Source organism: Euleptes europaea, chromosome 12, assembly GCF_029931775.1.
Source record: "Euleptes europaea isolate rEulEur1 chromosome 12, rEulEur1.hap1, whole genome shotgun sequence".
NCBI lineage: Eukaryota > Metazoa > Chordata > Lepidosauria > Squamata > Sphaerodactylidae > Euleptes > Euleptes europaea.
In genome coordinates, this window is record NC_079323.1 from 69,719,594 (window position 1) to 69,734,311 (window position 14,718).

The following is a 14,718-nucleotide window of genomic DNA, read 5'->3' on the forward strand; positions in this document are numbered from 1 at the left end:
GGCTATCCCGGTTGCATGGGTGCCCTGGGAATTGGCACAACCGGGGCTCCAGGGGCTGGCGGTTGAGCTGGTAAAACCGGGGCTCCAGGGGCTGGTGGTAGAGCGGATGGCTGAGCTGGTGGGTGAGCTGGTGCTGCTGGGCCAGGGAGAACGGGTTGTGCTGGGATCGGTTGGGCCGGAGCCGTCAGTGCCTGCTGCAAGCGCTCATTTTCCTGGAACAAGCGTTCCATTTGGTCCTGGAGGCGGTCTACACGATCGTTTAACTCCCAGTTGTGGGCTCGCAAGAGGTGCACTTCGTCCTCAGGACCACCTGTATGACGTGCTCGACTGGTCCGCAGACCGGTGGCCTAATGGGAGCCGTCCCCATACAAGTCCTCCTCATCAGAGTTGTCAGAGCCCTGAAGACGTTCTGCGAGGCGACGCGCGTGTTGGGTAGTGCGGGTCAGAGCCAAGACCAGAGAAAACGAACCCAACGAGGGACCGGTCCGCACGGTGTCTTTGGGGCGTACGTCCGCTCGCGCCCGTTTGGCAGCCAACTGCTGTTCTCTTTCCCATTCGGCCTGAGCTTTGGCCGCCGCTTCTGTTGCCTTTTGGTCCGCGAGAGCCTGGCGGCTTCGAGCTTCAAGGCGGCAGTTGTGGTAACAATTGGCAGGAGCTCCTGCTCCAAAAGGGCGAGGAGTGGTCCAGACTCCCCGCCCAGCAGCGGTTGGACCTGGACCGCTAGCACGGGTGCCCCAGCCCCGAAAGTTGGGATCAACAACTGTGTTAGATCGGCTACCATGGTATCATTAGGTAGTCCCACAAATAGTAACGCCGTGTGGACAGCATTCTGTTGTGCCTCTGCTTGACATTCAGCCGCATTTGGCACCAGTGAAACACCTTCCGGCGCCGATCCCGCCATGGCTCAGGATCCGGCAGGGCAAATTGGGGAAGCTGTCAAAGGTCGCTGTTGAGCCTCCTGCAAAGTTAACCTCACCAACAAGCGGGTTAAGGTGACCAGGTCGTCCTGGGCAGCATGTACTTCATCGAAAAGCCCGTCCAGGATCAAAAGGTCGTGGTAGACGTCCTGATCCGAGTCCTACTAGATCCAAGGTTGTGCCGCAGCTAGTGATTGCCACTGGCCTCGAATAAGTTCCACTAGGCGGTTGATTTCCGCATCAGTCCGTATTGCTTCCAGTAACACATCCCACAGGAGGGTAGGATCGTCAGGGCAAGTCAATGACCCCAGCAGCAGGGCCCAGTGATCCAAGTCCTCCAGGATCCCGCTAGGCAGGTCGTAGAAATTATGAAGTGATTGCTGTCACAATGTAAGCCCTTGGCCCAATCTGAACCAAAAACCACATCAGAGACAGTCAGGTCCAAAGAAGTTGGTTTTTACTGGTCAAATAGGTTAACAGAGCACAAAGAAAAGGTGACAGCAATGGAGCTTGCTAGCTTGCACTTGGTAATATAAAAGCATAAAAAAAAAGCAAGAGATTACAAGACACAAACAGCGCTGTGGTTCCCACAGCTTCAAAAGAGTTTAGGTATGCATAACAGTCCTGGAGAGTTGGTCAGTGGGAAAACGAAACCGACTGAGACACAGGCCTGACAGATTTTCCCATGTCTTCAGTGAAAATTGGGTCCACAGGAAGTTGGGCAGCTGTTAAGGACTCTGACTTCTTGTTACCACAAGGAACTCTACACAGGCTCTGAGGAAACAGCTACAGCGTAGGTAATGTGTTAGCTTAGTTAATGCAATTGTATTGCTTTTTATTTGAATATTTCTGTGTTGTTGCTGTGTGATTTCCCCTGTATTTTGTTTAGCCTTTTCCCACCCCCTTTTGAATCCAACTACCCTGCCCCCTTTCCCCCCTCTTTTTTTACAATAAACCTTTTTATAAAGACCTTTTTTGGTTTCAATTAGTATAATCTATTTCTCTGGGATATTTCTCTTCATCTCTTCCCTATATACTAGACTGCACAGGTTCTACACTATTTTGTTATTGCTCTAGTACTGCACTGGAAGACTACTTTTTTAGCAGGTCAGTCTAGAGGTTCTCAGGAGGTCCTGAGCTGTGGCGGCAGGTTACCAGGATACTTTCCAGGGAACTCTGGGTCTAGGGGAGTTTCCCAGCAAGGAAGGCACCATTTTTCCTTTCCTACTGTAACACGGCCATGTTGGGAATCATGTATATTGGTACATTGTATATTGTACATTGAGTTCATTACTCATTACGCATTGCAATCAACTTGTAAATTGGTACTGTTTACCAGGTAATGGGGGTAGCGGTAATAACAGGCTCCCAATAATCCTAGCTTCTTAAAAAGCTTTGGGACGATATCAAGGAAATAAATGGTACATCATTGCATTGTCTGACTTGTCAGCTTATTGGTCAGAATAAAAGAATGGCTGTTCATAAAGCAGTTTTTCTTTTAAAAAGGCTAATCTCCCCGGGGGGGGGGGGGAATAGTTTCCTTAAAATGCTCAGGGGCTGAGTCAATAATTTTTGAATACATGTAGAAGGTTACTGCTCTTCATGCATGCCTACTTGTTTCAGAGAGTCAGTGTAGTATAGTAGTTAGAGCAGGGGTGGGGAATGTCAGGCCCGGGGGCCGTTTAAGGCATGTGAAATCATTTGGTCTGGCCCTTTGTGGGTCCTGGCAGATCTCTAGCTCAGAAGGATCTAAGATTGGCGATCCGCCCCCTCCCGCGGACAGGAATAGCCTCTATTCAAGGCGGATGTGAGTTTGTTTTGCTGAGAAAAGGAACCTTCTTTCCCCCTTGAAGAAGAGTCATTAGCTATGGAGCTGCTAGGACCACCCAAGAAACTGTGTTAACCCTTTCCCACCCGGGCTGTGGAGAAATATTCCCTCTGTACTACAAGAGGGCTGGGGGGGGAAGTGGCGACAATTTAGGGGTTAAAGGGGGCAGGACCAGAATGCATGGGGGGGTGCTGAGTTCTTAGTCAGTGTGTCCTCATTTCATCCCTGCAGGCGGAGGTAGCAGGAGCTGGCTGTAGAATCCGGCCTCAACCATGTGGAGCAGGAGCAACTCCGGCATGTAGCTGGATGGCTACGCCCAGCTGGTGCAACAGACTATCCTGTGCCACCAGGTGGGCGAGTGTGCCACCGGTTGGATGCCTGCCTGCTTGCCTGTGCCGGGGGGGTCATCTGGGGCAGCTGCCTGCTTGGGGCTTGGTCGGCTAATTTTTAAGTTCATAATTTTGTATGGCCCGCGAATGATGTTATAAATATCCAAATGGCCCTTGACGGAAAAAAGGTTCCCCACCCCTGGGTTAGAGTGTCGGACTACGATCGGGAGACCCAGGTTTGAATCCCCACTCTGCTATGGAAGCTTGCTGGGTGACCTTGGGCCACTCACATAATCTAAAGCTAACCCACCTCACAGCGTTGCTGTGAGGGGAAAAATTAGAGGCAAGGAGAATGATGTAAGTACCTTTAGATTCCTGTTGAGGAGAAAGGCAGGGTATAAATTAACCAAATAAGTAAATAAATACATACATACCACCTTATGCAGCATGAACCTAAGACTGCAATCTTAAGTAAATTTTTTGGGACTAGATTTCATTGAACTCAGTGAAAATTACTCTGAATAAGCATGGTTATTACACACTTCAAGTGCACCTTGTTATGAGCTAATGTGTGCTTTCAGATGTTAAAACCATTATATTTGCTCAAACTCTCAGAATATATGTGAATATATAAACAAACTGCTATCCTGAAATATATAGCCTCCTTGTAATTTACTTACACCTACAAAAAGAGACCTGCTTACCTGTGTAAAACAGGTGGGCAAACTTGGAGGACTGTTGCATAGCCAGTAGAAACCCTGTAACTTGGAACTCCACAGATGAGGGTTTGGATCCTCTCCTGAAAACACATAACCTAACAGATAGAAGAAAGCACTGCCTCTCCATAGAGATCACCCAGACACCTCTATAGCTCAGAAGAAAACCCAGTACCTACTTCTGGAAAGGGTTCTTGTCTGGAAGGGGTGATCATACCCAAAAGAATAAATTTTTGCATGGTAAGAAAGACACTAGGATAAGCAACAAGAAAAGGTATAACTATCAAAATAGGACTCTTCCATAGTCTCTTCAAACTGAAACATTGGTTCAGGCTAAGGTAGAGTTGCCAGGTCCCTCTTCGCCATCGACGGGAGGTTTTGGGGTGGAGCCTGAGGAGGGCAGGGTTTGGGGAGGGAAGGAAAGGGACTTCAATGCCATACAATCCAATTGCTAAAGCGGCCATTTTCTCCAGGTGAACTTATCTCTATCGGCTGGAGACCAGTTGTAATAGCAGGAGATCTCCAGCTAGTACCTGGAGATTACAAGCAAAATAATACGTGCTGTTAGGAAATAGCAAAAAATAAAAATGTTACAGCCATGCAGACCACCACTCGATTTAGATGCTAAAGACAATTGTATTCGATATGATGCCAAAAACAATTGTATTCTATAATATATATAATTCTATAATATATATAATGTAGACATCAAAGATTGCAGCAACTATCGGACCATCACATTAATTTCTCATGCAAGTAAAGTGATGCTCAAAATCTTACAGCAAAGGCTGTTACCATATATGGAACGAGAAATGCCTGATGATCAAGCTGGTTTCAGAAAAGGAAGAGGCACTAGAGATCATATTGCAAATATATGCTGATTACTGGAGCATACGAGAATTTCAGAAGAAAATCAGCTTGTGTTTCATAGATTACAGCAAAGCTTTTGACTGTGTGGATCATGAAAAGCTATTGCTGGTTTTAAAGGAAATGGGTGTGCCACTACATTTGATCGTTTTGATGTGCAACCTGTACTCTGGACAAGAGGCCACAGTTAGAACAGAATATGGAGAAACGGAATGGCTTCCAATTGGCAAAGGTGTCAGACAAGGATGTATTTTAGCTCCCTATCTCTTCAATCTATATGCAGAACATATAATTAGGAAAGCTGGATTAGATTTAGATGAAGGTGGAGTGAAAATTGGAGGGAGGAACATTAATAATTTGAGATATGCTGATGACACTACATTATTGGCAGAAAATAGTGAAGATTTGAAACGACTACTGCTGAAAGTTAAAAGAGAAAGTGCCAAAGCAGGACTACAGCTGAACATCAAGAAAACAAAAGTAATGACTACAGGAGAATTACACAACTTTAAGGTTGACAATGAGGAAATTGAAATTGTTCAAGACTTTCTATTCCTTGGCTCCACCATCAACCAAAAGGGAGACTGCATTCAAGAAATTAGAAGGAGATTGAGACTGGGAAGGGTAGCCATGAAGGAGCTAGAAAAGATTTTGAAGTGTAAGGATGTGTCACTGGCCACCAGGACTAGATTAATTCATGCCATCATATTCCCTATTACTATGTATGGGTGTGAAAGCTGGACAATGAAAAAAGCTGATAGGAAGAAAGTATATTCCTTTGAAATGTGGTGTTGGAGGAGAGTGTTACGGATTCCATGGACTGCCAAAAAAAAAAATCAGTGGGTTATAGATCAGTGGGTTATAGGTCAAATCAAGCCTGAGCTGACCCTAGAAGCTAAAATGACTAAACTGAGGCTATCGTATTTTGGTCATGTCATGAGACGACAAGAGTCACTGGAAAAGACAGTCATGCTAGGAAACGTTGAGGGCAGCAGGAAAAGAGGAAGACCCAAGAAGAGATGGATTGACTCAATAAAGGAAGTCACAGCCTTCAATTTGCAAGATCTGAGCAAGGCTGTCAAAGATAGGATATTTTGGAGGACTTTCATTCATACGGTCACCATGAGTCGGAAGCGACTTGACGGCACTGAACACACACACAGAGACATAAACTACACACTACAATATCCATCAATATATGAAACAATAGGGCTAAACATCAATGTTATTCAATATGTCCCCAACAACTTAACAAAAAAGGAGAGTTCCAAATTCTTCTCCAAGCAAATGTCCATAAAAGCTGCAATCAGCTAGCCACCCAAAGCTGCTGTGCTCTGTCCTTTTTACAGCCGATAAGAAAGAGACTGGCAAAAAGTTCAAGGTGGTAATATCACAACTTGAAACGTGGTTCTCAACAGAATATTTTGTGCTGTCCAAAAGCACCCTCAGTGGAGAAGGTAAGTTGTATTCATAGGATCACTCTGCTGTGCAGACTGAATCGAAAGAACGAATATGACTGAGGGTTGAAATTGACAAGACGACAAGACTTGTTTCAAGACCTTCAGATTCTCATAAATGCCAGCAAGAGGCAAGATTCATTTATCTATTTAATACTGTGCAACCCAATGGGCTGAATACTTCCCTAGATTTGTCTTGTTACATTTAAGGTTACATTTAATGATATTTATTTTTGTTCCTTGGGTGATAGATTACATTTCCTTTTAACATAAAATGCACCTAATAAACTGCGCTATGGCCCTGTTAAGAAGCTTGAGCAAAGTAAGTAACTTAGTAATGGGTCAGTTAATTGGTTACACCTGAGTCTTGAATTGCAGCTATTTCTATAATCACTCTCCTAAGGTCAATTGTAAGTCAGATATACGAGTCTACCCTAGGAACTGTGAAGATCGCAGTCAGGTAAGATATGTGTAATGGCTTTAAGACTTTTTGATGGTTTGGTGGATATGAATACCTTATAGTATTATAGAATAATAGAATCAGAGTTGGAAGGGACCACCAGGGCCATCAAGTCCAACCCCCTGCACAATGCAGGAAATTCACAGCCACCTCCCCCCTCCACCCCCCTAGTGACCAGAAGATGGCCAAGATGCCCTCCCTCTGATCATCTGCCTAAGGTCTCAGAATCAGCATTGCTGACAGATGGCCATCTAACCTATTCTTAAAAACCTCCAGGGAAGGAGAGCTTACCACCTCCTAAGGAAGCCTGTTCCACTGAGGAACCGCTCTGTTAGAAAATTCTTCCTAATGTCTAGACGGAAACTCTTTTGATTTAATTTCAATCCGTTGGTTCTGGTCCGACCTTCTTGAGCAACAGAAAACAACTCGGCACCCTCCTCTTTATGACAGCCCTTCAAGTACTGTTAAACATGCCCTCACCATTTGGAGGCATTTCCTGGAGGGGGCAGAGATCCCTTTTGAAGTTTGCAGCGATCACAAAAACCTGGAGGCCTTAAAAGGGGCTAGAAAGCTCACCATTAGCGGATGCTCTTTCTAGGCTCCCCCAATACCGCAATGACTTTGACCGGCCGGTAGATTCCTTGTTTACCCCTGAACAGAGAGGGGAAGTCTCGGGACTTGCAGTAACCACCCGGTCCCAATCCCACCGCCAGGATTTTCCTCCCCTCAAAGGAGTCCCGGAGGCTTTTCAACAGCGGCTCCGGGACGCTTCTCTGAGAGAGGCGGATCAGCAGGTTCTCCCCGCAAATCTCGACCGACAGGGCTCCTTTTGGTTGCAGGGGGGTAGGCTTTATGTCCCTGAAGTACTCCGAAAAGAAGTGCTGGGAATGGTCCACGGGGCCAAACTTGCGGGGCATTTTGGGTTTGTAAAGACTTTGCATTTATTGCGGCGTCAATTTTGGTGGCCAGGTATGAGAGCCGATGTGGAGTTATACGTGCGCAGCTGCCCCATTTGCGCCACTGCCAAAAAACGAATGGGAAAGCCCCCTGGACTCTTAAAGCCTCTGGAGACCCCCCACCATGCCCTGGGAAGTAATCGCCATGGATTTTATCACTGATTTGCCCCCAAGTCAGGGAAAAACTGTACTGTGGGTGATAACAGACTTATTCTCTAAACAGGTTCACTTTGTTCCTTGTGCGGGCTACCATCGGCCCAAAAGTTGGCTAAACTGTTTATTAATCACGTGGTGAAGTATCATTCGATCCCGAGGAAGGTCCTCTCCGACAGAGGGGCCCAATTCGTTGCCAAATTCTGGAGGGCCTTCCTAAAAGTCATGGGGATGGAGGAACAAGGACTCTCTTCAGCCTACCACCCCCAGACCGATGGTCAGACCGAGCGTGTCAATGCTGTGGTAGAATGCTATCTAAGGTGTTATGTCAATTACCACCAGGACGACTGGGTAGACCTACTGCCTTTTGCTGAATATGCCTATAATAATGCCCCCCATTCCTCCACAGGTTTTAGTCCGTTTCATGTGGCTTATGGAAAAGACTTTGGGCCCTTTGGTTCTCCTACCATCACTCCTGAACTTGAAGGGGTGCATGAGGTCCAGGATTGGGTACAGGTGGTGCAGACCACTTGGCCCTGGCTGCAGAAAAACCTGGAAAGGGCCAAGCGCAAGTACAAAGACCAGGCCGATAAACATCGGTCCCCGGGGTGGGAACTCAAGGTGGGAGGGCAGGTTTACCTTTCCACAAAGAACCTACGTTCACTTCGGCCTTGCAAAAAGCTTAGTGACAAGTATGTAGGTCCTTTTCCCATCACCCGAGTGATCAACGACATCACAGTGGAGTTGGAACTCCCCAAGTCCCTCCGAGGGGTACATCCGGTGTTCCACATCAGCCTACTTAAACCGTACGTCGCTGCCCCTCACTTCCACCCCCTCCCTAAGTCCGAAATTCCTACGGTTGTGGGGGGGGGGGAATCGCATCTTGAAGTTTCTAAAGTGTTGGACTCTAAGCTGAAAAAGGGAAAATTGTTCTATCTGATCCGCTGGAAGCACCTGGGGCCCGCCCATGACGAATGGGTGGCCGCTCCCCATGTGGCGGCTCCCCGCCTGGTTCGAGAGTTTCACTCTGCCTATCCTGACAAGCCTCGTCCACCCGGACTCGGGGGAGGGGGGCCTTAAGGGGGGCAGAATGTAAGGGTCTGTAAGCTTTTGCTTTGTGTGCTCCCCCCCTGGGCTCATAAAAGCAGTCCAGGCCTTTTGCCTTTCTTTGGTTCAGGCGCTGCGTCCAGCAGGCCCCAGGTTGGAATGTCTCTTCCCACCATCCACCTCCCTTGCTCTCTCCGACTCCCTCCCACCAGCTATGGCCTTGGTGTGTAGATAGCAATAACGAGCTTCCTGAGATCTTTGATGTTCCTGTACCATGCACAATTATCTCGTAGATTCCCATAACATACATTTGACATCTGCTTCCCTGTAGGGGTTATAATTCTGTCTTTGTGAATTTGCTAGCACTTGCAACTTTGCCATTGTAAGGCCTATACTAACCTGAAGCTTCCAATAAAGTTCCTTGTTTCTGCATGACCGTCTGAGCAAGTGATTTTATGGAGTTTGCACAGGGAGGTTGGGAACCCTCACAGAATGTGAATCCCTTGGTCTTTAAGTAGAGTATGTAAATGTGAATAGCAGGCTTGATGGGATTAGGTGTGATATGCAAAAGAGTCTGTGATGTCCAGGGGAGAGATGGGTGTGGAGAAATCAGCATTGGTAATGGGCTATGAATGCAAGGTCTTTATTCAGCCCAGGTAAATGCACTGACTTTAGTTTGAATATCCACTGTATTTCAGCAGTTTCTCTTTCCAATCTCCCTTTAAAATTCCTTTGTAAGAGAACTGCTACTCTTAAATCTGCAACAGATTCCCCCCTTCCTTCCTTCCCCCCTTCCCCCCGCCCTGGGGCCGCCATTCCAGCCCCTCGGAAGGGCCGTCTGAGCTCCGAGGCCTCCCTGGCGCAGCCCCTCCCTCGCTTTCCTTCCTTCCGCGTGTCCCTGGCCGCTCCTTGGGGGGCCTGATGCGCGGCGCCCACGCGAGGGGGGGGGCGGCGGGGGGGCCTTTCTCCCCGGGTGTTGCCCCTTTCAGCCCCGCCCCTTCGCGTCCCTCCCTCCCGGCGGAAGAACTCCGTGACCCCTCCGGCCCCGCTGGCCCCGCCCCTCCCCGCCCAGGCCCGGAAGTTCCGGGCGACGCGCGGCCGCTTCCTCCTTTCCGAGGCGGCGCCCCGCGCGAGGTGAGGCGCCCGCGAGGCCCCCGCACCCATCCGGCCCCATCGCCGCCCCCCCGACCCCCCCGCTGCCGGGGGGGCAGCCCCACGAGCCTGCGCCGGGGACGGGGAGGGGGAGGGAATGGGGCGGCGGCCGCCTGGCGGGGGGGGCGCCCCTCCCCCCCTTTCGGCCGCGGCGCTTCTCAGCGTCCGGGGGGGGGGCGGCTGAGCTCGTGGGGCCACGTCCGCCTCCCCCCCGCCTCTCCCGGCCGGCCGGCCGGCCTCTGCCGCTGATTTCCGGGGCGTTTCGTGCGCCGCCGGCGAGGCCCCCCTTTCGGGCGGCTGAAAGCCGCTGGTGGCCCCCTCCCCCCCCGCCCTCCTCTGGGCCCTCCTGCGGCCAGCACGACAGGGCCGCCGGGTTGACTCGAGCCCCCCCGCGCTCCCCCGCGCTCCCCCCGGCCCCTGCTTGCTTTCCGTTCGCCAGAGGTCTCCTTCCCCGCTCGGAAACGCCTTCGGTTTAACTAACAATGAAGTGGTTTCGAAAGGAAGAGCTCACTCACAAGAAGGGGTTTGCGTAGGGGGGGAGGGGGGAGGGAAAATGGTGGCCGCCGTCACCCCTTTTGCCTGCCGGGGCTCCTGGGCCCCTTTCAAAAACCAAGCCTCTGAGCCACGGGCAGGAGCCCCTCCTGCACCCTCAGCACTGGCTGCCCATCGTTGTCAGCACCTCCCTCAGAAACGGTCCTGATTTAAACCTGTTACCTCTCTCCCCCCCCCCCCCCAGGTACACCATGGGCCGTGTAATCCGAGGCCAAAGGAAAGGTGCCGGGTCGGTGTTCAGGGCCCACGTGAAGCACAGGAAGGGGCCAGCAAAGCTGAGAGCCGTTGACTTTGCTGAGAGACACGGCTACATCAAGGGCATCGTGAAGGTACGTTTCAAACTGCTGAACGAGAGTCGCTTCTTGCAGGCTGATGGACCGTCACGAGCGGTGGTGGTTGGTTTTGGGACTTCTGGACACGTTCTTTGAGCACGGGTTGGGGAAAGGCCAAGGAAACTATTTTCAGGCTGGCCTTTTGACGTACGGGTGCTAAAGCAAAACCTAGGCTTCTTCTTTTGTTTTTAATCTTACTAGAGCTTCCTCCATGGAGCTCAGGGTGGCATACGTGGTCCCCCGCTTCCAATTTTCTTTATATATCAAACCCGTGATGTGGTCTCTGGCACCAGTGAGGTTTCATGGTAATCCTGATTTATTGCTTATTAATCAACGCTGACTCTCTGATGTTTTAAAAATTCAACAAATTGGACAGGAGGGTGAGAAAAATGAAGGGATCAAGACCTAACATGGAAATGAAAAGCTAAGCTTGTAAACCAGGGGTGGGGAACATCAGGCCCCGGGGGCCGTTTCAGGCCTGCAAAATCATTTGGTCTGGCCATGGTGGGTCCTGGCCGATCTCTAGCTCAGAAGGACCTAAGACTGGCGATCTGCCCCTTCCCACGGACAGGGATAACCTCTCTTCAAGGCAGAATAGCCTCTGTTCAGGGCGGATGGTCTGTGGGCACCCGGCTGGTGCAACAGTCCATAATGTGCCACCAGGTGGGCGAGTGCAACAGCCTGTTTGCCCATGTGGGGGTGGGGGCGGTCATCTGGGGCAGGTGCCTGCTTGGGGCTTGGTCGGCTAATTTTAAAGTTGATAATTTTGTATGGCCCGCAAATGTTATAAATATCCAAATGGCCCTTGGTGGAAAAAAGGTTCCCCACCCCTGTTGTCAACAGGTGTCAACTATAGTAAGGAATATAAAAATAAATGGTTCTTATTTAAATTGCAAATTAAACAGGGAGGCATGTATCAGAACAGTCATTGTTACGTGGATACATAATGGAACCGCTTGCACATTTTATGGTGTTATAGTAGTATAAAGAGTTCTGTTGGCTCACAAATACTTAACCTTTTAGTAACAGAAGAGTACAAGTAAATACTTCCAACCGTCTGGCAGCACTGCCAAATTGCTTTCAGAATGCTTTCTTAAATGGCTATTTTATTTCATTAGGATATCATTCATGATCCTGGTCGAGGAGCCCCGCTTGCCAAGATTGTTTTCCGTGATCCGTATAGGTTTAAGAAACGAACAGAATTGTTCATTGCGGCTGAGGGCATTCATACAGGACAGTTTGTTTACTGTGGCAAGAAGGGTGAGTTGAAACAAACATTTCTCTGAAATACAATGTAGTGAAAAAGAGTCTGGATCACAGTGACACTGCTTCTATATAACATGGTTTAATATCTACAAATATCTCTCTTGTAGCTCAGCTCAATATAGGCAACGTGCTGCCTGTTGGCACTATGCCAGAAGGCACCATTGTTTGCTGTCTTGAAGAGAAACCTGGTGATCGTGGCAAACTAGCTCGTGCTTCTGGAAACTATGCCACCGTTATCTCCCACAATCCTGAAACAAAAAAAACCAGAGTGAAATTGCCTTCCGGCTCCAAGAAAGTGATCTCCTCTGCGAACAGAGCAGTTGTCGGTAAGTGTTACCCCAAACCTGTGTTACACTCTTCTAACCTTATTAACTGCAACTGTGAAAAGTTGAAAATATAGTGCCTTACTTGTAGATGTTCAGTAAACATAAAATTCACTCTAAAAGAGCTGGTTTGCACAAGTTCTTTGTGCTGGATGTAACTGTCCACTGCTGTACAGTAACGATTAAGAAGTTGCTAAAACAAGCCAGTTTTTTGTGCCCTGACATGATCGAATGATGTGGAGTGTGTAGCAGTTCCTGCACATGTTGTCAGGGAAGTTGCTTTATCAAATGAAGATAGATGCAGTCTTATAAATTAGTGCATAGCTCTGCACTTGCCTGCACACATTGTCTAACTTAGAAGTTGCCTTTGACGGAAAGGATATTCCAGAACTTCCTACCTACATGTTACATCAAGAATATTTGATGGAATATTAAGTAGCTGCATGTTTTAGATATTAAGAATGTCTCACTAGATGGTATTTCATAGACATAAATAGTATGCTAGGACTTCAGTACACACTGAGAATTTGCAACCCTTGGCAGAAACCTCTTTTGGTTTGTGGCTACAGCCAAAAATATAACCCTAAAATTTTCCATGTTGAAGTAAATTGAAGGTTATGAATTACTTTTTTAATCTTCCAGGTATTGTTGCTGGTGGAGGCCGTATTGACAAACCTATCTTGAAAGCTGGACGAGCTTATCATAAATACAAGGCAAAGAGAAACTGCTGGCCCCGTGTTCGCGGTGTGGCTATGAATGTAAGTAGTTTGAATATTTAATACCTTTTTAACTTCCTCTTATACTATCATCTATTTATCTTAGCTTTACTCTTCTAAGGTTTGTTAATGTACACATAACACTTCAAATATCTAAGTTATGCATGTTGAAAAGTACTAGTGATCAATGTATACTAGCATCTTTTGGTGTCACTCTTAGAACGAATGTTCTCTTACCCTAGTATCTTTTGAAAATTTCGTGAAGTTTATCAGGCCTTTAGCCCATTCAAGTAGCTGCAGGACATTCTTCTCTCATGTTCACAAAGATGTAATTTAGTGGCTTCAACACAATGATCGTAGTTTGTTTTTGAAGTGCCATTTTTTTATAGAGAAACTCATTGTACTCTGCTTTTGACTGAGGTTGCTGTTCTCTTCCACAGCCTGTTGAACATCCCTTTGGTGGTGGTAACCACCAGCACATTGGTAAGCCCTCAACCATCAGGAGAGATGCTCCAGCTGGTCGTAAAGTTGGACTCATTGCAGCCCGTCGTACAGGCAGACTGCGGGGGACAAAGACTGTGCAGGAGAAGGAGAACTAAGGCCTTCAGTTCCCCATTCATACAGAAATAAATCTTGTGAGACTGGTACAGTTGTGTCAGACTTTTCTTTTGCATTATAATTTACCAAGACTAAAAAAGAATTGAGTACAGCGTGCCAGTCAATTCATGCTTTATTCTTGGTGTTCACTGTAACTTTTACACTTCCTTTAGTGATGTGGTGGTTATACTTTCCCATAAATCAGTACTGTCAAGGGTTTGGAGTATTGTACATCAGGATTCTGTTAACTTCTAACTTGGCATGGTACAAAACATGACATCCTATCACACACATAGGTAAAGGTCCCCTGTGCAAGCACTGGGTCATTCCTGACCCATGGGGTGATGTCACATCCCTGTGTCCACGGGGTGGTTTGCCAGTGCCTTCCCCAGTCATCTTTCCTTTACCCCCAGCAAGCTGGGTACTCATTTTACTGACCTCGGAAGGATGGAAGGCTGAGTCAGCCTTGAGCCGGCTACCTGAAACCAACTTCCGTCGGGATCGAACTTGGGCCGTGAGCAGAGCTTGGACTGCAGTACTGCAGCTTACCACTGCGCCACGGGGCTCTATATCACACCCATAGACAGGCTTAAATTGTAAATTTCATTATTGGATCTTGTCTTAACTCCCTAAACCCAAAGGGTCTTTTTAGAGTTCTTTTCTGGTAGAGGAGTTTGAACCTCTTTCTCCCTGACAAATTTTATAAAACAGTAGGAAGCTTCAAAGGTAGATTGATTGGGGGGGTGGTGTTCACACTTGATGGAAAAGCTAGTGCTGTCAAATCAAGCAATTCTGGCTGCCACTGATTCAGTCAGTGGGCTTAAAGGTGTAATCGCTCATGATTGCAATGTGTAGAACTACAGGAAACCTGGTCAGTCAGATATGCCGTAATGTCTAGAACTTCTACTAAGATAAGAACAGATGTAAAGGGAATTGCATCCAGACTTGTGTGAGTGGTTCTGCTGGCCCAACAGACTTTGTATAGCTTCCCCCTCCAACCATAAGGCATGCATTAGGACTCACAGGGACAAGGGAAGGCTTTCTAGTTTG

At 47.9% G+C, this 14,718-nt stretch overlaps 1 protein-coding gene across 1 annotated transcript in view; it reads left to right on the forward strand.

Annotated features, from left to right (window-relative positions):
- The window catches only part of RPL8 (ribosomal protein L8), a 200,639-nt gene extending 186,924 nt beyond the window's left edge, over nt 1-13,715 (forward strand). Inside the window, exons 2-6 of the mRNA XM_056858062.1 lie at nt 10,619-10,763; nt 11,885-12,026; nt 12,140-12,358; nt 12,998-13,113; nt 13,512-13,715. Coding sequence (XP_056714040.1) covers nt 10,626-10,763; nt 11,885-12,026; nt 12,140-12,358; nt 12,998-13,113; nt 13,512-13,670 — 774 coding nt within the window. The 5' untranslated portion in view covers nt 10,619-10,625 and the 3' untranslated portion in view covers nt 13,671-13,715. The remainder of the gene's footprint in view (nt 1-10,618; nt 10,764-11,884; nt 12,027-12,139; nt 12,359-12,997; nt 13,114-13,511) is intronic.
- Nucleotides 13,716-14,718: the final 1,003 nt, after the last annotated feature.